The 24,214-nt window shown below is 33.5% G+C and overlaps 1 protein-coding gene across 1 annotated transcript; it reads right to left on the bottom strand.

The window, feature by feature from the left end:
* Positions 1 to 14,784: 14,784 nt before the first annotated feature.
* On the bottom strand, positions 14,785 to 23,363 carry LOC134283276 (uncharacterized). Its single transcript, XM_062765719.1, has 8 exons — positions 23,313 to 23,363; positions 22,199 to 22,312; positions 20,680 to 20,804; positions 20,249 to 20,381; positions 18,669 to 18,808; positions 18,503 to 18,544; positions 16,539 to 16,660; positions 14,785 to 16,058 (listed from the first exon to the last, which is right to left on the bottom strand). The coding sequence occupies exons 2-8, from the start codon at positions 22,302 to 22,304 to the stop codon at positions 15,863 to 15,865; spliced, it is 864 nt and encodes a 287-aa protein (XP_062621703.1). The 5' UTR covers positions 22,305 to 22,312; positions 23,313 to 23,363; the 3' UTR covers positions 14,785 to 15,862.
* Between the last annotated feature and the right edge of the window lie 851 nt (positions 23,364 to 24,214).

Genomic DNA, 24,214 nt, shown 5'->3' with positions numbered 1-24,214 from the left:
AATAGTAACACTTCCAGGTTTTTTTATCCACCGTATTTATGTGTTTGAGACAAGTTAGCTGCAGGTTTAAAAGCCAACATGTCAAATTATCGTCTTTATATTAAACGATTGTTAATTGTTTCCTCTAACTGTTCCAAAGTCGACATGATGGCAAACAATACCAACAGTGGGACCGGAAGTCCTCTGTTGAAAAAATGTGAACAACAATTTAAGACATTTATTGACCTTTAGTAAACCTTATTAACTAAATAAATATTTTATATACAATTTATTTTTAAATAACATCAAAATTCAGGTCAATATACATGTATAGATCTATATATAAGTAAGTAATTTAAGTAAATTAAATGAAGTGATGTTATAGTTGAGCGAAAAGGGAATTTAAAACCAATGTTTTAGGTAAAAGGTGGAGGAACCCTACATGTTTAATGACCTTGATTGTAGGGCTAAGAAAATTTGCATCGTTGCGTAGCAAGTGGTCGGTTCTCAACATGAACGGAAGAATATTCTCGAAAGGGATGTCAAACAAAAGTAACAAATATTTGTGAAAAGGCAACTTTAAAGGGACATTGACACAGTTACAGCTGAAAATTTTCAAAGTTATTTTTCCATTTTTTTTTTTTTTTTTGTGCTTAAAAATACTAAACTAAGGTGTTTTAAGGATAATCAAAAACTTGAATCTCAGTTGTCGAGACACAAGACAGATTTAGAGATCTAAACCTTTGTTATGTAAACAAGGCCCGCGTTTTTGTTTACATAGGTTAAATACTGAGTATACTAATATGCAGATTTTTTTCAATAAAGAAGTTAATTCTTAATACCATTAGACAGTTTCTGGTGATTCATTTATTCTTGTTTGTTATAAATATGATGTTTTCTTCGTGTAAACAAAAACGAGGCACGAGCCTTGTTTACACTATGAAGACTTTTAAGTTCTGTATCTCCTTTGTAAATCAACAAATGATATTCAATTCTTTGCTGATAATTTGAATAGCCTCAATTAGGAATTGTAAATATTGAAATTGGTTATTAAAAAAATCTGTTGAAACTATGTCCATGTCCCTTTAAAAGAATATTTGATATCCTTGTAATATCAACTTATTCGTCGATAGCTTGTTTTGTTTTAGAAATTATTGGTATGCAAAGCATACTTCTGCATGTTGAATCAACTTGGAAATATCAACGACTTACATGTATGTAATATATTGGTAAGATGTTATACGCAAGTTAAAAATGAAAAGTTGAAATCACGCTCATGAAAGTTTTTTTTTTGTTATGTTAATTGTTTTATAATATATTTTTCTAGTTAAAAATTGAAAGATAATACAGATGTGTCAAACTTTTTGGTATTTTTAAAAAAATATTATATGTTCAAATGCATTGAATCTATAAATGAATATTTTGTTCGGTTTCGAACAAAATTTATTTTCTCACATTCAAACACAACATGCCTTGCATAATCTGTCAATTTTTTTTATAGCTGATAGATGCCTTACCAGTAAACTAAACATAAACTCATAGAATATTGTTTATTGCCTAAACTGTGTGTATTTAAACTGACAATTGCTGAGGAATTTATATACATGTGCTTTGTAAAAACCTAGTAGCACTTCCTGTCTTTCCAGCATTAATCTTAAATTGCATTTCCTTTAAGGAAATAATTACAAGAAATGTATGGACATATTCTTCATAAAGATATGTGTGCCTTGACTCGTTTGCTGTATGAAAAGCATTTAACTTCCTGTTAATACTTAATGTGTACTACTCAGTATCCAATATATCTTGCAAACAACAAAAGCTGGGTTAATTTTTTTTCTAGAACTTATCTTGAGGTTCTTAAAAACTTGTATTCAAGCTATAGTTTGGATTATTTACGTGAAAATCGTGTTTAAACAATCACATTTTAAAACAAGAAATGTAAATCTCACGGGTATATTTATTTATTGTAGATAAATAAAATTTACAATGCATCTTATATGAACAACATTTTAAGAATAACAAGCAAATTCAAAGAATTGCGGTCCCCCGCTTTCGGTGTCTTTCTGGGTGAGATGTCATTTTTATGACATATTGTGTCAAATATAAACGTCCTATCATATGTCATTTAGAAATTATCACCGAAGTTGAATTTAAAAAAAGAATAAGATCAATCGTGAAGGTCAAGGTCAAAAGTTATGTCCAAGGATAAGTTTTTGAAAGGTACATGTAGGTCTAACTCCAAGGTCAAAGGGTGAAAGTTGTTGGTTTCTTAAGAAAAGTCTTGTCACAAGTATTGCATATGTGAAGTATGAAAGCTCTAGCCTTTACCGTTCAAAAGTTATGACTAAGGTTAAAGTTTTTAAAAAGGAGGTCAAACTCCAATGTCAAGGTCAGAGGGTCAAAGTTCTTGATATCCAACGAAAGGTCTTGTCACATGGATTAAATATGTATTTATGTAAGTATGAAAACCCTAGCCCTAACCCTTCGAAAGTTATGGTCAAGGTTTGTTTTTTAAAAGTAGGTCAAACTCAAAGGTCAGGGTCAGAAGGTCAAATTTCTTGGTATCAAATAAAAGGTCTTTTCACAAGAGTAACATATGTGAGGTTTGAAATCACCAGCCCTTACCGTTCAAAAGTAATGGTCAAGGTTAAAAAAAATTCATAAATACAAATACGGAAATCTCCAAGGTTAAAAGGTCAAAGTTGCTGGTATCCAATGAAAGGTCTTCCCACAAAGAATACATATGTGAATTATGAAAGTCCTATTATCTACTGTTCAAAAGTTATGGCCAAAGTAAAAGTTAAAAAAATTGTGTAAAAGTGGGTCAAACTTCAAGGTCAAAAGGTCAAATTAGGTGGAACCCAAAGAAAGGTCTTCTCACAAGGAATGGACATGTGAAATATGAAAGTCATAGCTCCACTAAATCAAAAGTTATGGGCAAGGTTAAAGTTTTTGTGACGGACGGACAGCCGGACAGACTGACGGGCAGACGAATGAGATTTAATGTCCCCTCGCTTTCGCGAAAGCGGGGGACAAAATAAGATTTACCTTGAATATATGTCATTCTGACGACGAATAATCTTTCAAACTGTGACATCAATTTCTTTGTCGGTAGCCTGCTTCGGCTTAAAATTATACAGAACATTTTGTAGACCCTGCATTTCCTTTTTATGACAATTACAAATTCAGTATTGTTGTTTAAATTCATTCTATGGACTTTGGTATTAAAAGTATTAAAAACTGACACGTAATTGTGAAAAATTTCATTCTTTGAAAGTAAACTATAAATTATCAAATAGAGAATTAAAGTCAAATTATGTAAAATACATTTGTGATATTAAGCCTACAAAATCTCTGTTGTTATAAGCCGTGCTAGCTGGAACAAAAACATTTCCTTCAAGTTTTTTCTCTAATCTTTAACAATATAACTTTATTGAAAATTAGAACAAAGGGATATGGTATATTGCTACATAAGTAAGGGATGCTAATGATTGAAAAGTTGAAGTCGTTACGTCTATCATAAAGCTTTGCTTCTAGCTTACTTAGATAAAACTTAAATTAAGATTGATTAGATTCAAGCATTGAAGCATATTAGTATTTTCAAAACAAAAAGTTTCATAATTGAAATCACCAATTGATATCTAAATCTTAGATGCGTAATAAAAATGCATTAATTTATCAATGCACGTTTACAAGTATTAAAGAGCCTATTCAAATGGAAAACGTTGCAAAATTAAACTTACCAGTGATTAATGTTACATGTTAAATGCGAAACAATAAATGAAGTGGTTTTTTCTAGGGTACCATCATATGCAGAAACCGTATAAGTGGAAATTTTAGCGAGACGCAAATTTAGCGATTTCTACCTAAAATCTGGTATTTTATTTTTAGCGAGAAGTAATTTTAGCGATTTTAAAATGCTAACTAAAGAAGCTATTACAAATAATACGCAATTAATTTTTAGCGATATTCAATTTTAGCGATGTCTGCACCCTCGCTAATAATGCCAAAATTAAATCCTCGCTAAAATTTCTATTTATACGGTATCTTTCGTCATTTTATGATATGAAAATGTTTTAGAACTCATTTCTTGTCAGCCAAAAAATGTTGGCATAAGACACAGCAAAGAAAATTTTTAAAGAAAATTTCATTGCATTCCTATTTAGCATCTTTTCTCTGGCAGCAATGCTGTTCCTGATCATGAATGTCTGTACAATTTTTAGAACTCATTTGGCAACATATCGCCCTCTTTGCGATGTATCATTTGCTTAAGAGTATGAAGTTGATTCTTATGTTTGAATCCTACTGCAGGACGTGAAGACCGGTCCTTTGAATGAGACTGAATACCGAGATGTCCCATATCGCAATAGGTGCTGGCATGAAAAAGATCTCTCACTGCTCCAAGTGCCGAGTGTAGGGTCTATCGGCAAATACATGTATTGGTCTCTCAATATGAGAGAAAAATTTTTCGAAAGAACGTTAAACAAACAAACAACAATCAAAAATACAAATAAATTCAAGTTCTTGAAAATAAGTAGGTAGAACTACTGGGGACATTTGTTAGCTTGAACTACTGCTGATTTGGTATGTAGCATAACGTTCATTCCTCAGTTTCATTATTTTCTCTCGTTCCTTCTGATTGAAAACATAAGGTAGAAGTAGAAGTTGATATCGGCAATCTCGGAAACGCAAAACACACCAGATTGCAGAAAAACAAAACCCCGATACCATATCGACAAGGAAGATTACTTTGGGGTCAGTAATATATGGTTTAAAAGGTGTCCATACCATTCCTGGGGAAAGCAGAACCAGAAACGTACCAGTAATAGCTGATATCTCCAAGAAGGCTTTGGTTTGATTCATGCATTTATAGTGGTCGGCCATTGTCCTAAGTCTGAATTTGATATGATGCAGACTTGCACCGAAAAACACAGCGTTTGTCAAAAAGAGCACCAGCCGTATATAGCCAATGATAATTGTGTTCCGTTTTACGGTAGATGGTTCCTGTGAGCATATATTTCCACCAACAAAATTGCAGTATTGAGAATATGAAAGTACAACCGCCACGATCCATGGGACAAAGCAGGATGCTTTTATTTTCTGTTTGGACAGATACCTGTGGTAAAAGATTGTTGTTTTGAATACAAGAAAACGGTCCAGATTAAACAGAGAGATGATCAAAAAGGCCGCCGTAGACGAAAGAAGCACGAAAAAGTTCTTCAGATCACTTCCAAAAACATATCTGTAGGAATAAGTCGGAAAACTCAGAAACACGCATGTCAAAGTTTCCGCTATACACAAATTTATGGAGAGAATTCTAATTTTGAAAGACAGTTTTGTACTCTTTACCAGCAGAAACAGTGCCAACAGATTAACGAAAAACATTGGAAAGCCTATGTACAATTTGTATCGGTCAGAATTGCCTGAAGCCATTAGGTCTATAATTTGTTTCGACTCTCAGGCATCGACGGAAAACAATTAATTAATGGTTAAGTAACAACTATGGAGTTTGGTAGATATATTACACATCATCATAGGTGTTTTAATATTACTTAAGATAATGTTACATTTTTCTCTTGGAAATACGGTTAAAGATCGGCTAAAACTCTGTGTCACCACACCTAATTCGGATTCGATTTCCAATGTTTTGGTTCGTCCCCGCACGTTATCGACTTGGGGATCAAAAATTACCACAGTGATAATAATTATTATAAAGATACGTATATGGGGCATCCTGTGGTTGAAGGTATCAATTATTTTCTCTGATGTGAAATATTGAAACACTGCCGAGGGAACTGGACTTGTACTATTGAATGTGTATGTTGACCCCGAGATAGAGTTTCGTGATACCTCATACGGCTGAATAGTGTATTGTTACAACGCGAAATGTAATAGAAACGCAAGATGTAATAAACTGGGATTGTTTTATGAAGAGATTAACGCAGAATGTAAACTAAATCTTTAAAAAAAGATCTAAAGTAAAGTTTTATAGTAAATCAAAGAATCAAAGTATCTACTATTATTACTTTTTAATACTTTGTTTCCATAATACTATATTTTAAAGAACTTTGAAGCCAAATGGTTATTTTTGATGGTCTGTGCCAAACAATGGTGGTTTGACAACCAAACGTAACCTGATGGTTCAATCACTGATGTTGATTCATGTCATATGTTCTGTACTAATATGCCAAAGTCCAGAATTGCTGCCACGCAAATGTCCAATGATTTTAAATAACTACGTATGACGATAGCACCTCTTTTTAAAATACACTAACTCTACTTTCTGAGTGGGTTCAACAACAACCCCAATCTCTGGTGAGTGCAAGACTAACCATAATCACTTAAACAGTGCAACACCTGACCTAAGTACTAGTATAATTTGTGGCCAGACTGCCAGTGTGCCAGACTAATCACTCAATTAGTGTGCATCTTTTATCTCTTTGGTGCAAGATTAACCCTGTTCAGTCAAATAGTAAGCAAGGTTCTCTGTTGGGTGCAAAGCTATATCATTATCAGTTCTGTACAGAGTGAGGACTAATCCATAGCAGTCTAGTGGTGTACAAGGATAAACACATATCTCAGGTGCAAGCATTGCCAAAGTCAGTCAATTGTATTTAAAAATTAATCCTTGACAGTCAAGCATTATGTGAAGACTTAACTCTAATATGGTGCAAGCACTGACCAAAATCAGCCATTGTACATGTTGTATGTGAGGACTAACCCTAAATTCTTGAAAACTGGAGAACACGTTGTGACAACATTGATGGTGAGTTTGCTACATATCAGTTTTTGCTATGCAGTAACACCCCACATTTGCATGGTGTGCTTCATAGGAAACAAACAGTCGGTCTTCAGTCTCCATACCAACAAATCATCAAGGTTCTATTTGATGCTGACCATCAGACTTTGGCTACACCAACACATGGTTGTCACCTTAGGACCTGTGGCCCAAGTGAGGTTAATCACCAAGAACTCAACAAATGCATAAATGTTGGAAGCACAGAAAAATATTTTTCCTTGAAAAATTTCTTGGTCTGGTAAATAAAGGTCAATATTTTCTGTGTATGTATTTAAAAATATGGCCCATTACGGAGATGTTCAGGAATGCACGAAAAAGGTTGAATGGTTGCTACTAATGCCAATAAAAAATTTTTTGAAATAAGATATAGTGACAATGACTGGGACATTTATTATCAGACAGGAACATTAGTTTACAGTATACTAAGTATGGTTAACAAGTCAACAATAAATAACATTTATAATGGAGTTAAACAATATACAGATAATGGTACAAAAAAATAACATAAAGGAAAGAAGTCCAATATACATGTAACATTATAAAAGTAAAAATTTGTAAGTTGATACAAGGTCATGTTTGAAAAGTTGAGTCAAAATGCACAGGGATTAATAGTAAATTTGGCAATAAATTACAAAATGTTCTTTGCTACAAAACAAGTCAGTAGTCAAATAAAGATACAATTGGATTATAACAGCTAGTACCTCATTGCACAAAACAGGCAGAGTATTTAATGCGGCGTTCAGGAGATAAGGGACCCACAATGCTCATCTCATTTACAAACTCGCAAGATATTCTCAGACTTAGTACCACAATTTAAAACCCTTGAACCCCTACTGTTGTCATGTTCAAACTCTGTGGAAATAATTGTAATGCAATAGAATGTACACTCATTCCTTTCCTTTGAACTGTTTCATTCCTGGTCCAATGGTTTTTTAGTTCTTGAAAAGGTTAAATTCAATTTTTTTTCACTTTTCTTTAAAATTATTCCTCCTGAGAAGAGGTGAGAGCATTTATTTTAAGGAATTGGAAACTGTTTTACACAAGAATAACAAATTTGGTTGAAATTGAAAGAATGATTAGGAAAACAAGGTTGCATATGCTTATAGTTACAAGACAATTAGACAAATAGAAAGGAAGACAGACAACAAACAAACATTGATAGAAATGGCTCATCCAAGTCGTTGGCTCAGGTGAACTAAAAAGTTTATATATTTCAATTTTTAAAGGTTTAAAGCAAAAAAAGTACATATATTTCCAAAAGAGCAGTGTAAACTACATTACAGAAGCAATCTACAGTGCATATTTGCTGTTGCAAGTCTGTGCCAAAAAAGAAAGCCCTTTCATAAAAAGAAACCATGAGGAATAATGAATGTGTTTTATATCAAAGGACAAAACAGTAAATTTTGGATAGAAAGAAATGTACATCTATTTCAAATAAATTAAAAAAAGATCAAATCAAAAAAGGAAGAGATTTCAAACACATAAATCAAAACATTTGTTTGACAAAACTTTGCCACTATCAATAATATAATTTTTCTATTATACTTCTGAAATATGAATTAAATACATCACAGCAAAAATAATTTCTTAAAAGCACATCATAACAAACACAACAGTAATAATTTCATATGCACATATACACAAGAATTACCCGTTCACAACATGAGGTAAAAAAGTATTTTCAATATTGAAGCCACCCTTCAATTCTCCTTTAGTAAAAATAGCATTACCTCAATTACTCTTTACACTGTTCATGTGACTAGCAAATGTAAACAATCTTAACACATGTATTTCTCTCTCAATGGCACTAAAACATTTCCTGTCATATTAAAATCAATAAAATTGTATCCATTTTCTTCTCGTTATCTTTTTTAATTAAGTTTTTAATGACAATCATACTGGGTTGATAAATGTAGCTTTAGCGGGGAAATACAGCGTTTTAACTTAATTTGAAACATCCAACAAAATACTCCCAAAAATATCACCCTCAGTAATTCGTTGCTGTATCAAGTGCGTATTTAATTTATGTATACTATTAAGAATCCTTTTAATACTGTACTTTTTTAAGAAATAAGGTAGAAGGGCTTTATAGAAGATTTGATCATGTGCCAACCCGTTTTGCATCCCAATAAAACTAAAAAAAATGATACCTTATTACTTATATTTACATTTTTGACTGATTTATTACAGATAGTAAGGTACTTAAGTAAAGTTTGAAATCTATTAAGTTTTTTTTTTCAAAACTCAATGGTATAAATTGAATGTGTTGATAACATCGATCGCTTATGACGTTACCATGAAATTACGTAGATCGCTTACGACTAACAATCAATTTATGGTCATATGACGAACGTGTTTTACGGAGATGTAAAAACGCCTTGTTCAAATAGTGTTATATAAGGGAAAACATTTGCAAATGTAAATATAAAGAAAAAAATATCTTCAGAACCTTAGGAAAATATGGAATTAAGAAAGATAGCAATAGGTAAGCCAATGCTAATAAAAAAGGGAAAATGTTCATGCTAAAAAAAAAGGTTTAGAATAATCTCTCATAGGATCAAGTTGGAAAATCAAGATTTAAATTAAACTTAGCATTCCTTGTATCGAGAATACTTTGGGTTTTTTTCTCATATTCAAACATGCCTTGCGTAATCTGTCGAATTTATTTTTATAGCTGATAGATTCCTTACCAGTAAACTAAACATAAACTCTTAGAATATTGTTTATATTGCCTTGTGTTTATTTAAACTTACAATTTCTAAGTATTTTATATACATGTGCTTTGTAAAAACCTGGTAGCACTTCCTGTCTTTCCAGCATTTATCTTAAATTACATTTGCTTTAAGGAAATAATTACAAGAAATGTATGGACATATTCTTCATAAAGAGATACGTGTCTTGACTCGTTTGCTGTATCAAAAGCATTTAACTTCCTGTTGATATTGAATGTGTACTACTCAGTATCCAATATATCTTGCAGACAACAAAAGTTGAGTTAAATATATTTTTTCTAAAAGTTGTCTGGAGGTTTTTAAAAACTTGTATTTGAGCTATAATTTGGATAATTTACGTGACAATCGTGTTCAAATAATTACGTTTTAAAACAAGAAATGTAAATCTCACAGGTATATTTAATGTAGATAAATACAATTCACAATGCATCTTACATGAACACCATTTTAAGAATAATAGGTAAGGGTAATCACAATATTTGAAACAAGTATTTCAGTTTACAATTTATACATTTTCTATAGTTGCATATTTCCTTTGTATTTGCACTATATATTTTATTCAATTTATCTATATATAATTATAAAATAATTAATTTATGAATATAAGGGCGACAGGAGTAATAGTATTTAATATTTTTTTCCTCAGATTTTAACATTTTTTGGCCTTTTAGTATATAATAAAAATAATTTGTAAATCCCTTATAGTACATGGTTCATATTTTTTACAATTGAATCTCATCAAGCAATGAATATAGCTCACCTTTTGTTTGTTATCTGAAGCAGAGCAAACATGGACCTCCAAAAAGATCAGAAGTGAGATTAGGTACCATGATGGACTGACCATCCTCTATCGATCAGTCACACACACACACACAGTGTGTTCCTTGTTATGATCAGAAAAAATCCACACGTGGAAAAATCCGTCGAAAATTTGGTGTGAATGAATAATGGCAATACAATTAGTATGAAAATGTCAGTTAGCATTTGACTTAATAATAGGTTGTAATTTGTTGATCATTGTATCCACCATAAAACTTCAAACGAGACTGTTGATATCCTTGTTTTATCAACTTGTATGTCAGTAGCTTGCTTTTTTTTTTTTTAGAAATTGTTCATCCGTAGGGCATGCTCTTGCGTTTTGAATTAAATGAGGAACATTAACCCCATATGCCGGTGATAAGGGTATATTGCTACATAAGTAAGGGATGCTGATGATTGAAAAGTTGAAGTCATTCCGTTTATCATAAAGCTTTGCTTCTAGCTTATTTAGATGTAACTTAAATTTTAGATTCACGATTACGAGCATTAAAGCATATTAGTATTTTCAAATCAAAATCTTTCATAATTGAACTCACCAATTGATATCTACATCTCAAATGCGTAATAAAAAATGCCTAAATTTACAATGAACGTTTACAAGCATTTGATAGCATGTTTAAATTGAAAACGTTGCAAAATTGAACTTACCAATTGATTTCTACATGTTTTAAGAGTGTAGGGTCTATCGGCAAATACATGTATTGGCCTCTCAATATGAGAGAGAAATTTTCGAAAGAACGTTAAACAAACAAACAATATTCAAAAATGCAAATACATTTAAAAGTTCTTGAAAGTAAGTAGTTAGAACTACTGGGGACATTTCTTAGCTTGAACTACTGCTGATTTGGTATGTAGCATATTGTTCATTCCTCAGTTTCATTATTTTCTCTCGTTTCTTCTTGTTGAAAACATAAGGTAGAAGTTGAAGTTGATATCGGCAATCTCGGAAACGCAAAACGTACCAGATTGGATCCATAATGAACGAGGCAGAAAAACAAAACCCAGACACCATATCGACAAGGAAGATTACTTTGGGGTCAGTAATATATGGTTTAAAAAGTGTCCATACCATTCCTGGGGTAAACAGAACCAGAAACGTACCCGTAATCGCTGATATCTTCAAGAAGGTTTTGGTTTGATTCATGCATTTATAGTGGTCGGCCATTGTTCTAAGTCTGAATTTGATATGATGCAGACTTGCACCGAAAAACACAACGTTTGTCAAAAATAGCACTAGCCGTATATAGCCAATGATAATTGTGTTCCGTTTTACGGTAGATGGTTCCTGTGAGCATTGATTTCCACCAACAAAAATGCAGTATTGAGAATATGAAAGCAAAACCGCCACGATCCATGGGACAAAGCATGATGCTTTTATTTTCTGTTTGGACAGATACCTGTGGTAAAAGATCGTTGTTTTGAATGCAAGAAAACGGTCCAGATTAAACAGAGTGATGGTCAAAAAGGCCGCCGTGGACGAAAGGAGCACGAAAAAGTTCTTCAGATCACTTCCAAAAACATATTTGTAGGAATAAGTCGGAAAACTCAGAAACACGCATGTCAAAGTGTCCGCTATACACAAATTTATGGAGAGAATTCTAATTTTGAAAGACAGTTTTGTACTCTTTACCAGCAGAAACAGGGCCATCAGATTAACGAAAAACATTGGAAAGCCTATGTACAATTTGTATCGGTCAGAATTGCCTGAAGCCATTAGGTCTATAATTTGTTTTGACTCTCAGGCATTGACGGAAAACAAGATACTGATTAACTTTGGTCCTCTTTATTAGATTTATATTAATTAATGGTTAAGTAAAAACTATGGAGTTTGGTAGATATATTACACATCATCATAGGTGTTTTAATATTACTTAAGATAATGTTACATTTTTCTCTTGGAAATACGGTTAAAGATCGACTAAAAATCTGTGTTACCACACCTAATTCGGATTCGATTTCCAGTGTTTTGGTTCGTCCCCGCACGTTATCGACTTGGGGATCAAAAATTACCACAGTGATAATAATTATTATAAAGATACGTATATGGGGTTTCCTGTGGTTGAAGGTATCAATTATTTTCCTTGATGTGAAATATTGAAACACTGCCGAGGGAACTGGACTTGTACTATGGGATGTAAATCTTGACCCCGAGGTAGAGTTTCGTGATACCTCATACGGCTCAATAGTGTATTGTTACAACGCGAAATGTAATAGAAATTAAACGCAAGATGTAATAAACTGGGATTGTTTTATGAAGAGATTAACGCAGAATGTAAACTAAATCTTTTAAAAAAGAAGATCTAAAGTAAAGTTTTATAGTAAATCAAAAAATCAAAGTATTTACTATTGTTACTTTTTCATACTTTGTTCCCATAATATAGTTTATACGACTCAAAAGCCAAATGGTTATGGTTGATGGTCTGTGCCAAATAATGGTGACTTGAGAACCAAACGTACCCTGATGGTTCAATCACTGATGTTGATTCATGCCATATGTTCTGTACTAGTGTGCCAAAGTCCAGAATTGCTGCCTCGCAAATGTCCAATGATTTTAAGTAACTACGTATGACGATAGCACCTCTTTTTAAATTCATGAACTCTACTTTCTAAGTGAGTGCAACACTAACCCCAATCTCTGGTGAGTGCAAGGGAAATCCTAATCACTTAAACAGTGCAACATCTGACCTAAGTACTAGTATATTTTGTGGCCAGACTGCCAGTGTGCCAGACTAATCACTCAAATATTGTGCATCTTTTATATCTTTGGTGCAAGATTAACCCTGTTCAGTCAAATAGTAAGCAAGATTCTCTGATGGGTGCAAACTGCAAAGCTATCCCATTATCAGTTCTGTAGAGAGTGATGACTAATCCATAGCAGTCTAGTGGTGTACAAGGATAAACACATATCTCAGGTGCAAGCATTGTCAAAGTCAGTCAATTGTATTCAAAGACTAATCCTTGACAGTCAAGCATTATGTGAAGACTTAACTCTAATATGGTGCAAGCAATGACCAAAAGCCATTGTATGTGAGGACTAACCCTCAATTCTTGAAAACTGGAGAACACATTGTGACATCATTGATGGTGAGTTTGCTACATATCAGTTTTTACTATGCAGTACCACCCCACTTTTGCATGGTGTGCTTCATAAGAAACAAACAGTCGGTCTTCAGTCTCCATACCAACAAATCATCAAGGTTCTATTTGATGCTGACCATCAGACTTTGGCTACACCAACACATGGTTGTCACCTTAGGACCTGTGGCCCAAGTGAGCTAAATCAGCAAGAACTCAACAAATACATAAATTTTGGAAGCACAGAAAAAAATTTTTCCTTGAAAAATTTCTTGGTCTGGTAAATAAAGGTCAATATTTTCTGTGTATGTATTTAAAAATATGGCCCATTACGGAGATGTTCAGGAATGTACAAAAAAGGTTGAATGGTTGCTACTAATGCCAATAAAAAAAATTTGAAATAAGATATAGTGACAATGACTGGGACATTTATTATCAGACAGGAACATTAGTTTACAGTATATCAAGTATGGTTAACAAGTCAACAATAAATAACATTTATAATGGAGTTAAACAATATACAGATAATGGTACAAAAAATAACATAAAGGAAAGAAGTCCAATATACATGTAACATTATAAAAGTAAAAATTTGTAAGTTGATACAAGGCCATGTTTGAAAAGTTGAGTCAAAATGCACAGGGATTAATAGTAAATTGGCAATACAATACACAAAGTTCTTTGCTACAAAACAAGTCAGAGGTCACATAAAGATACAATTGGATTATAACAGCTAGTACCTCATTGCACAAAACAAGCAGAGTATTTAATGCAGCATTCAGGAGATAAGGGACCCACAATGCTCATCTCATTTACAAACTCGTGAGATATTCTCAGATTTAGTACCACAATTTAAAACCCTTGAACCCCTATTGTTGTCATGTTCAAACTCTGTGGAAATAATTGTTATGCAATAGAATGTACACTCATTCCTTTCCTTTGAAATGTTTCATTCCTGGTCCAATGGTTCTTTAGTTCTTGAAAAGATTAAATTCAATTTTTTTTCACTTTTTTTTTTTAATTATTCCTCCTGAGAAGAGGTGAGAGCATTTATTTTAAGGAATTGGAAACTGTTTTACACAAGAATAACAAATTTGGTTGAAATTGACCTTATGATTAGGAAAACAAGGTTGCAAATGCTTATATAGTTACAAGACAATTAGACGAATAGAAAGGAAGACAGACAACAAACAAACATTGATAGAAATGGCTCATTCGAGTCTTTGGCTCAGGTGAGCTAAAAAGTATATATATTTCATTTTTTACATGTATAAAGCAAAAAAGTACAACATAAACATTCTTTTTTTCAGAATTTATCGATGTGTAAACTTTGCACTTTTATTTTAATGTTTTTATATCAAGATCAAATGTACAAAAAAAATTTAAAAAATATCAAATCAAAAAAGGAAGAGATTTCACACACAAAAATCAAAACCTTTTGTTTGACAAATCTTTGCTACTATCAATAGTACAATTTTCCAATTATACTTCAGAAATATGAATCAAATACATCATAGCAAAAATAATTTCTTAAAAGCACATCATAACAAACACAACAGAAATAGTTTCATATACACAAGAAATACCCGTTCACACCAGGAGGTAAAAAAATATTTTTAATATTGAAGCCAACCTTCAATTCTCCTCTAGTAAAAATAGCATTACCTCAATTACTCTTTACACTGTTCATGTGACTAGCAAACGTAAACAATCTTAACATATGTATTTCTCCATCAATGGCAACTAAAACATTTCTTGTCATATTAAAATCAATAAAATTGTATCCATTTTCTTCTCCTTATTTTTTTTTTAATTAAATTTTTAATAACAACCATACTGGTTTGACAAATGTAGCTTTGGCGGGGAACTACAAAGTTTTAAAATAATTTGAAACATCTGGCAAAATACTGCCAAAAATATCACCCTCAGTAATTCGTTGCTGTACCAAGTGCATATTTATTTTACTACTGTAAACCAACTTTCACTCGCGATGAATTTATTTCGCTATTTACCAGGGATAAACTAGTTTGCAATGATTAATTTTCGCGAACAAGCCTTTCTGGATCTGTTGTTAATAGACACATACACTTTAAGAATCGGTTCGCGGCGAGAAATATTCGCGATGACGAGGCTCTCGCGAACTTCGCGAAAATTTCTTGCACACAAATAAATGTTGGTTTACATTATTAAGAATCATATTAATACTGTACTTCTAAAGTATACAAGTATCTTCAGACCCTTAGGAAAATATGGAATTAAGAAAGATAGCAATAGGTACGCCAATGCTAATAAAAATGGAAAAATATTAATATTAGAAAAAAAGGTTTAGACTAACCTCTCATTGCATCAAGTTGAAAAATCAGAATTTAAATTAAATTGAGCATTTCTTGTATGAATGACCTAATTACTGGTTAATACTAAGATGACTTGGCTGGGCTCTAAGGTCCTAATTAGGTAATTAAGGATAAGCTGATTTGGCTGGACTCTGAAGTCCAATGTACACCGGGTTCTTGGCGTCAGCAATGACTCTGACCCCGAGGTAGGAGATGAAGCCCTCAACTGTGAAACCGAGGCCAGAGGCCTCAATGATCTGCTTATAGGCCTCAGCCTCCTTCTGGTACTGAGTCAAAATGGCCTCCGCTTCAGTTTTGGCCCTGAAAAAAGTCAGATATGGTGAAAATTTATAATATTGATTATAATACATGTATTATCAAAATGCAATCAACTGAATTTTCATTTTTCTAACAAAACCTCATTAGAAAACACTATCTCTGCACAATGTTAAAGGATAGATAACTCTTCTTTCAAGACCAGATATAAACTCTTTCCAGTAGTCTCAAACATCATTCTGAGATTTATTAAAAGGTTAAATGTCTCTTAAATGGATATTTTTTCTCGCTCTAATAATAAATTATGCCCAAATTAGCTTAGCACAGTACTTTTTATGCAATGATTTTTACTCTCTGCAACTATCCAGTCAAACTGATATAAGATCCTGCTTTCCTCTTTATATTAGAGGTGAGGTTTTATGCAAAGAAAATAAAATTTTGACCAAACATTCCCTTAATTGGAAAAAAAGTGGCAAATGACTTCAAATCTATAATGTACTTTAATGAATCTCCAAATAAATATACCTATTGTTCAGAATTCTGGCGTCTGATTCTGCCTTGTCTTTGATGATTTCCGCCTGAGTTTCCGCTTCACGTTTTTCCGTTTCTGCCTCTGTCAGTAACCTTGGCCTCTCATTAAGGGCTACCTGTGATGGAAAAATATAAATTTAAAATCACTGATTCTCCCCAGATGTCATGCAATTGGCATCAAAGTATTACACTACTTAAACTTTTCTATTACTTTTTTGAACAGAAAGCTTTGAATACCATTCCATTACAATTCAGATATATACTACAAATGAATTTAAATACGATTATTTTTTACTTTTTATGATTTATTGTCAGCAATTTTTAATCAAGGGATTTGTTTTCAAGCAATGTTATAAAACTCGGTGACACTACACGTTTTCGTGTCAGCGAGGCATCGATAAATACCCCACGTGCACGGATCAAATAACTACATTTTTGTTATTCTTCATGTATCTGGTAAGAATAGTTCGACATTAAAATTTGTTTTTTGGACTGCAGTAAGTATGCCTAGGCTCTCAAACAATGCGTGTAATAGGGCAGTACAGTTACTGATGGCTGGAAACACCCAAAGAGATGTTGCAAGAATACTGAATGTCCACAAAAGCACAATATCTCGTCTGTACAAACGCCTAAACAAACTGGTACAACTGCTGATCGCCCTCGAAAAATGAAATTATAAAGTTGCAGCACTTGCGCAACCGGTTTAAAACTGCACAAAAAAAATGAGACACCTGGGACGAAGTCAGTGTAATGGTCTTATTTTCATATAAAGGGTGTCGCGTTGCAGTGGGAATGCCTCTTAATCGTCATCGGCGTGACGTCAGAAAGGTTGCATCGACACCGTCCAGCGTTTTCAATGCAAAGATGGTGCCGTGTACTCTTCACTGACGAGTCAAAATTCACGCTTTACCGCTCAGATGGGCGTCAGCGTGTTTTTTAGACGACGCGGTGAACGTTATGCCAACAACTGCATGGTGGAATGTGACAGGTTCGGTGGTGGAAGCGTTATGGTGTGGGGCGGGATCTGCTGTGGTCGCAAAACCCGCTTATATTCATTGAAGGCAGTTTGACAGCTCAGCGGTACATTGACATTTCTGCAACCTGTGGTCATTGAAATAACCTTATCTTCCAACAAGACAATGCAAGGTGTCATGTAGCACAACGTTCACTTTTTTCTAATGCAAAAATGTAAATTTAATCCTGATTTGTCGCCTATTGAGCATGTGTGGGACATGTTGGATCGACGCATTCAAACGCGCCCAAATCCACCAGAAACCCTACCCGCTTTGCGTCAGGCACTTCTGTGATTCTATGACACAAATCAACCGTGAACAAACTCTATGCATCGCAGAATCTCAACAAATGCTAATGGAGGGCATATTCGATATTAAACCTGGAAAAGTTCAATTGTTTCCACCTCTACATCCTTGACATTTTTTACTCTGGTCTCTGACTAACTTGATGCACTAATTAGTAGAGCAGATGTGTATCTTCTATAAGATGTAAACATTAAACCATATATTTATACGAAATATTAAAAATTCTACCGAAATTTGGAGGTTGCGTTTCTTTTGCGTGTCAGTATATTAAAATGAATTTTGGGGGTTTTATTGCATACAATATTATTATCATAATAGCAGGAGTTGTTTAGTCAAGTCAATTATACAATTAAGGAGTACAATATGACTGAAAATAACCCCCCAGTCAAATAACTATTGACAAGATCCGGTGTCATGATTTTTACCCATAAACCCCTACTTTCATCATTTCCAGACCCCACCCAGCCCACTCCCAATTCCTAACAACACAACCTACCCAAAAATAAAATTATTAAAGAAGGTCAATATTTTGCTGCACAAAAAATTGATCCAGGGCCAATACAGTATAATGGTAATATTTTCATATAAAGGGTCATTGTATCAAAGTCAGAAAGTGAATCAGGGCTCAAAATATTACACAATCAGTGTCCTATATCTCAAAAGTCTCTCAATGTTGCTCACCTTGTCAAAGAGTACAGACAACAAAATTATCATTGAAAACCAGCATAAATTGTACCAACTCATTTCTAATGCATAAATGTAAATTTAATCTTGAGATTTACATTCAAACATCCTCATAACTTACCTGTAAGTCTGTGATGTCTGCATATAAGATATCATATCTCTCTATGATCTTGGTTCGGACAAACTCCTGAAACTCTGCTCTCTGACTTTGGAACTGTGATGTGTTAAAGTAGCTACAGGACTCATGAAGGGCTGCCTCACCTGTGAAGTGGGAACATTGTATATAATTGTAAAAATATTATCTTTTTCTATAAGTCATAAGCAAGATTTTCCAGTTGCAACTATCATTGTAACAAGAGGCCCATGGGCCACATCGCTCACCTGAGCACTGTGGCTGGGAAAAAGCAGAAATTGGATTATTATTGAATAGTTTATATCCAAAAGTAGTCCCATGTCCAATCATGGATTTGCTATTCTTGATAAGATGATTTTTAAAGAATTTTCCTATATATTTCTATGTAAAACTTTGATTGGCCTTTGTGGCCCCGCCCTACCCCCGGGGGTCATGATTTGAACAAACTTAAATCTACACTACCTGAGGATGCTTCCATATGAATATGATCAATCATGGCTTTGTTATTCTTGAGAAGAAGATTTTTAAAGAATTTTCCTATATATTTCTATGTAAAACTTTGGGTGGCCATTGTGGCCCCGCCCTACCCCCAGAATGATTTGAACAAACTTGAATCTACACTACCTGAAGATACATCCTTCTAAAAAATATGATCAATTATGGCTTTGTTATTCTTGAGAAGAAGATTTTTAAAGAATTTTCCTATATATTTCTATGTAAAACTTTGGGTGGCCATTGTGGCCCCGCCCTACCCCTGGGGGGTCATGATTTGAACAAACTTGAATCTACACTACCTGAGGATGCTTCCATATAAATATGATCAATTATGGCTTTGTTATTCTTGAGAAGAAGATTTTTAAAGAATTTTCCTATATATTTCAATGTAAAACTTTAGGTGGCCATTTTGGCCCCGCCCTACCCTGGGGGTCATGATTTGAACAAACTTGAATCTACACTACCTGAGGATGCTTCCATATGAATATGATCAATTACGGCTTTGTCATTCTTGAGAAGAAGATTTTTAAAGAATTTTCCTATAAATTTCAATGTAAAACTTTGGGCGGCCATTGTGGCCCCGCCCTACCCCTGGGGGTCATGATTTGTACAAATTTGAATCTACACTACCTTAGGATGTTTCCACATAAGTTTCATTTTTCTTGGCACAGTGGTTCTTGAGAAGAAGATTTTTAAAAGATACCACCAAATTTTCAATAATTCCCAATTATCTCCCCTTGAATTAGGGCATGGCCCTTCATTTGAACAAACTTGAATCCCCTTCACCCAAGGATGCTTTGTGGCAAGTTTGGCTGAAATTGGCCAAGCAGTTCTTGAGAAGAAGTCAAAAATGTGAAAAGTTTACAGACAGACAGCTAGACAGACAGACGGACGCCGGACAAAATGTGATCAGAAAAGCTCACTTGAGCCTTTGGCTCAGGTGAGCTAAAAACAGAGGTATAAGAGCAAGTATATTAAGCTGAATGGAGGTGTAAATGCAGTAAAAACCTAAACATTGTAACAGAAGTAATTCCACTATGTCTTCTCTTTTTTCTCAATAATTTAATACAAACCAGCGTAAGTCAAGACAGTCTTGTATCCTGTGAAGTTCCTGAAGTTCAGAATGACGGTCCGTAAATTTGCGGAGCGTACTTTGTACTGGTAGGTAACGTCCAGTTTGATCTGAACTCCGTCCTTATTCAAGCACTAAAATACAGTATAACAAAATAAGTTTGCCATTTGTAAAAATAGTGAAACTTCTACAGGGTATTCTAACTTAAGTCAGTTTGTGGATATGAATGATAAATATGAATACCATAATACAACTCCTGTCTATAGCTTCATCTAATTTGTCAGACACCAGAATTTTTAACAATATAAGAAAAAGTAAAATTATAAAGTATCAAAATTAGATACTGATGCCTCATAGCAAAACAACTGCATTTGTAAGATTTATAATGTAGAACATCCCTTGATTTAAAATTAGATTAACAGTATATCTTACAGGATAGTTATTGAACCTAGTCCCCTGATGTGATATCAGTACAATGGGTCTGGATAAATGATTTTTAGGTGAACTTCTTTTAGAAAACTCAAGGGATTTGTAGGCCAAAAGGATCCTAGGTCTTTCTGTAATTTTATAATTTCACTATTTAACAACCAGGGCAAATTCATATAAATGCAATTTGTTACATTCATTAATGTCCAGTGATTGGGAAGGGCTTGCGCCACGCGCCATAGTCGCATTGAAGTGAAAAATGGCGTATTAAATCAATCATTCATGGCGCCAAGGTGCGCATTCAATTTTTAGCGATGTTATTTGGAAATATTTTGAGTACGACTTTCTTTTTTGTTTTACTTTCGTTTTAAATGCTCAATATAAAACAACAAATTCAAAGCCAGGTTAAACGGGGTACAATAATTCATTCATTTGTATTGTAGGGCTGTTCCCTTTCCAAAACTGTCGTAATTTTAGCACAAAATACCGGTTAGTTATATTCTAAGCAAGTTCCTTTAAATTCGCTGCATTGCATGTGTTAAAAGTCAGATTTGGTTAATAAAAACGTGTTTTCACTCATATTTCTTATTTGTTTGTCACTTTGTTATTTTTAAAAATGGCCCTTCAACTGAAATGGCAAAAAATGGAGATTGACCATTTTGGCCTTCCCAATTACTGAATGTCATATATTTTAGTCCTGCAAAATGTTTTATAACTGTGTTTTACTGCATACAATCTGATATTTAATTTTATTATACTTTCATGTTAAATATTTTATTGTTTCTTAACAATCCGTTCGTCCTGTAAACACACGGACAACGGGTAACACAATAATGCCACATGCGTGGAAATTATGCTTTGTTTATATAAATGCAATTTGTTATAGCTTACTTGAAAACAACAAACGACAGACGATTGATGTCACATTATATTAAATTAAAGCCAAACAATAATGAGATTAGTGAATGAGTGTGAAAGCTTTCTAACAGATTACGATCGACGTTTTTTTTTTTTTTTTTTTTTTTGCTGTTACAAGCATCAGTTCATTATAAGCATGTTCGTTATAACTGTGTTTTACTGTATACAATGTGATATTTAATTATTTCTTATTTCCAGTCTTTGAACCGTTCTTACTCAGGCTAGCATGCTGAAACTCTTTTCAAGGCCTGCTATTGGACTTTTACGAGAAGTGACTGTTTACTTGGACATTTAAACCTGTATCATCTACGGAGGTACAGAATTGATAATGGATAAGAAAACCTTTCTAGTGGTCATAGTTCTGGCGTTAGGGGCACTTATATGTCAAGGCCTGGATTTGAGGGTAGGATGATTGCTGTTTTCTTCAAGGACAACTTATCTGTGCTTTAAAATAGCATGTTGTTTTCGTTGAATTAACATGATTAAAGGTTGAGGTAAAATATTTATATCTTAAAAGAGCTTCCATACACTGTCCTAGTGTGAGAGTAATTCGTCAACTGTAAAAGTCAGCGCTTCTCGTAAAATCCATTAATGTACTAAGACTTACTTTCATCAGAGGCCAGCTTCTTTAGCGATGTAGCTATCAGGGCTATTGTCATAATTACCAAAGCCCCGATCACAACTAATACGGCTATACAGCCTTTTTCAGCCATGGCTCACCCTGCAAGAATAAAATTCTTTCACTACTCTGCTAGTTCAGACTGAAACACATAATACAGTGAACCAAATATTATTTACATCATCTTTTATTTGCAACTTGTCAGTTTGAAATTAAACTGCAACAATTACTTTTTGTGACTTGGGAAACATTCTCTACATATACGAAGCAAAATAAATGGCATTTGATTATTTGCAAGTTAATATATGTTGTGAAACTCTCAGATATTTCTTTATTTGAATTATTTTAAATATTTTCTTTATTTGAATAAAAATTTACAAATTAACTACTGCAACAATTTCTATTCTGTTTCTCCATCTATAAATTTTGAGATGCCACAGAATTTTTACTAACAGTTAAAGCATCATGTCAAATGTATTAGTGCTGAAATAAATGAACCATTCAGTAATCTGATTCAACAGGAACTTGCTCCTCAGGATTTACATACTACAGATGCAGAATATTATAAGGTAGGGGGTTCCTTCCTGCTTATGTTACCACAAATACTCATTTTTAAAAGTCATACCAAATGTAAGATATATTTATTCATCGGTGTACTGTACATGGCAACTATGTAAATAAGAATAATATTACGTATTTTAAAGTAAGGTAAAACACTCTGAATTACAAAGATAAAAGACACCCCCCCCCCCCCCATTTTTTTTCTACGCGGTGCAAGTTCATATTTTTAGGTGATTTGTTTGATGAAATATAACTATTTAAATTGGGGATAGAATTTCACACATTATTCTAACCATTCCATTTTTTAAAATCATTATTCGCCTATTTATGCATTATGAGAAATGGGCGCTGGTCAAAATGTTTACATCAAATAAGTGCCTTTATTCCTGTCAAACACTGATTAATATAACAAACCGAAGCAGACAACAGTATAGGAAGGCGAAATAATTAGACTATTAGATTTGATTATACAATTTCATTTCATTCTTTACAATAAAAATAAATAAACAAAAGTCTTACAAGGTTACTAACTAATACAAACCTGTGTTTGCCAAAATTATTTCGAAATCACCAAATCCTAATAGTCGAACCAACAACGACGCAACTTCCGGAAAGGTGTAAACGCGCAAAATATTGTGTTTTACAGGGTCTGTTTGGTGTGAATGGGGAAACTAAAAAACATACACAAAGTTGACAAAATGTTAATACTTATGGCCTTCTGGTTATATTTTCGTCGTTGTGTTACTAGTGTATTGAAGGGAAACAGTTGATTTATAGTGCTACTCAGAGACGTAAATAAGTTCTTTACTAGTATGTCTCTGTGCTATTTGAAGGCACATCTACCCTCCACTTTAGATACATTCCAACTCATGGGACATTTATTTTTGTTTGCCATATTATTAAGTTACATTTCCAGTTGAAATCATTATCATTCATACTGACACAGCTAATGATTGAACAGGATCAAAAGGGGATTTGAATATCCTGAGATTTGAAGTACAAGGCTCAGTGTGGAGTTTTGCAGTGGCAAAAGAATGAGGCAGAGGAACTGGAAAAGCTGCAGTCTCCTCAACTCCCCTAAATTTCTGAAACACAACTTCACCCACTTTAAAAGCCCTTTTTTCAAAATTTGTTTGGGAGATTACAAATTCCTTTATAACTGAGGGGAGATTGTACTCACTCCATGTGCAAAGTAGATAACAAATTCCTTTACAACTGAGGGGAGATTGTCCTCACTCCATGTGCAAAGTACATGTCCCTTAGAAGTTTTATCTTCTTTTAAATCTTTACTTTCAGATTCGTTGACTGAAAAATGTGACAATAGTGACAATACTATAAAATGGAGCAGTTCAACACTAGAAATTACAATAGATATTCTTCTACTGATTAAAAAAATCATTGGTGTTATTAGGGAAAAAAAATACATTTTCAAAAACAGAATAT

This window comes from Saccostrea cucullata, unplaced genomic scaffold, assembly GCF_032062105.1.
Source record: "Saccostrea cucullata isolate Sc308-1 unplaced genomic scaffold, CSIRO_AGI_Scuc_v1 ctg48, whole genome shotgun sequence".
NCBI classification, from domain to species: Eukaryota; Metazoa; Mollusca; class Bivalvia; order Ostreida; family Ostreidae; genus Saccostrea; species Saccostrea cuccullata.
Note: the sequence above shows the minus strand (reverse complement) of the source record. Positions and strands in the feature narration are given on the sequence as shown.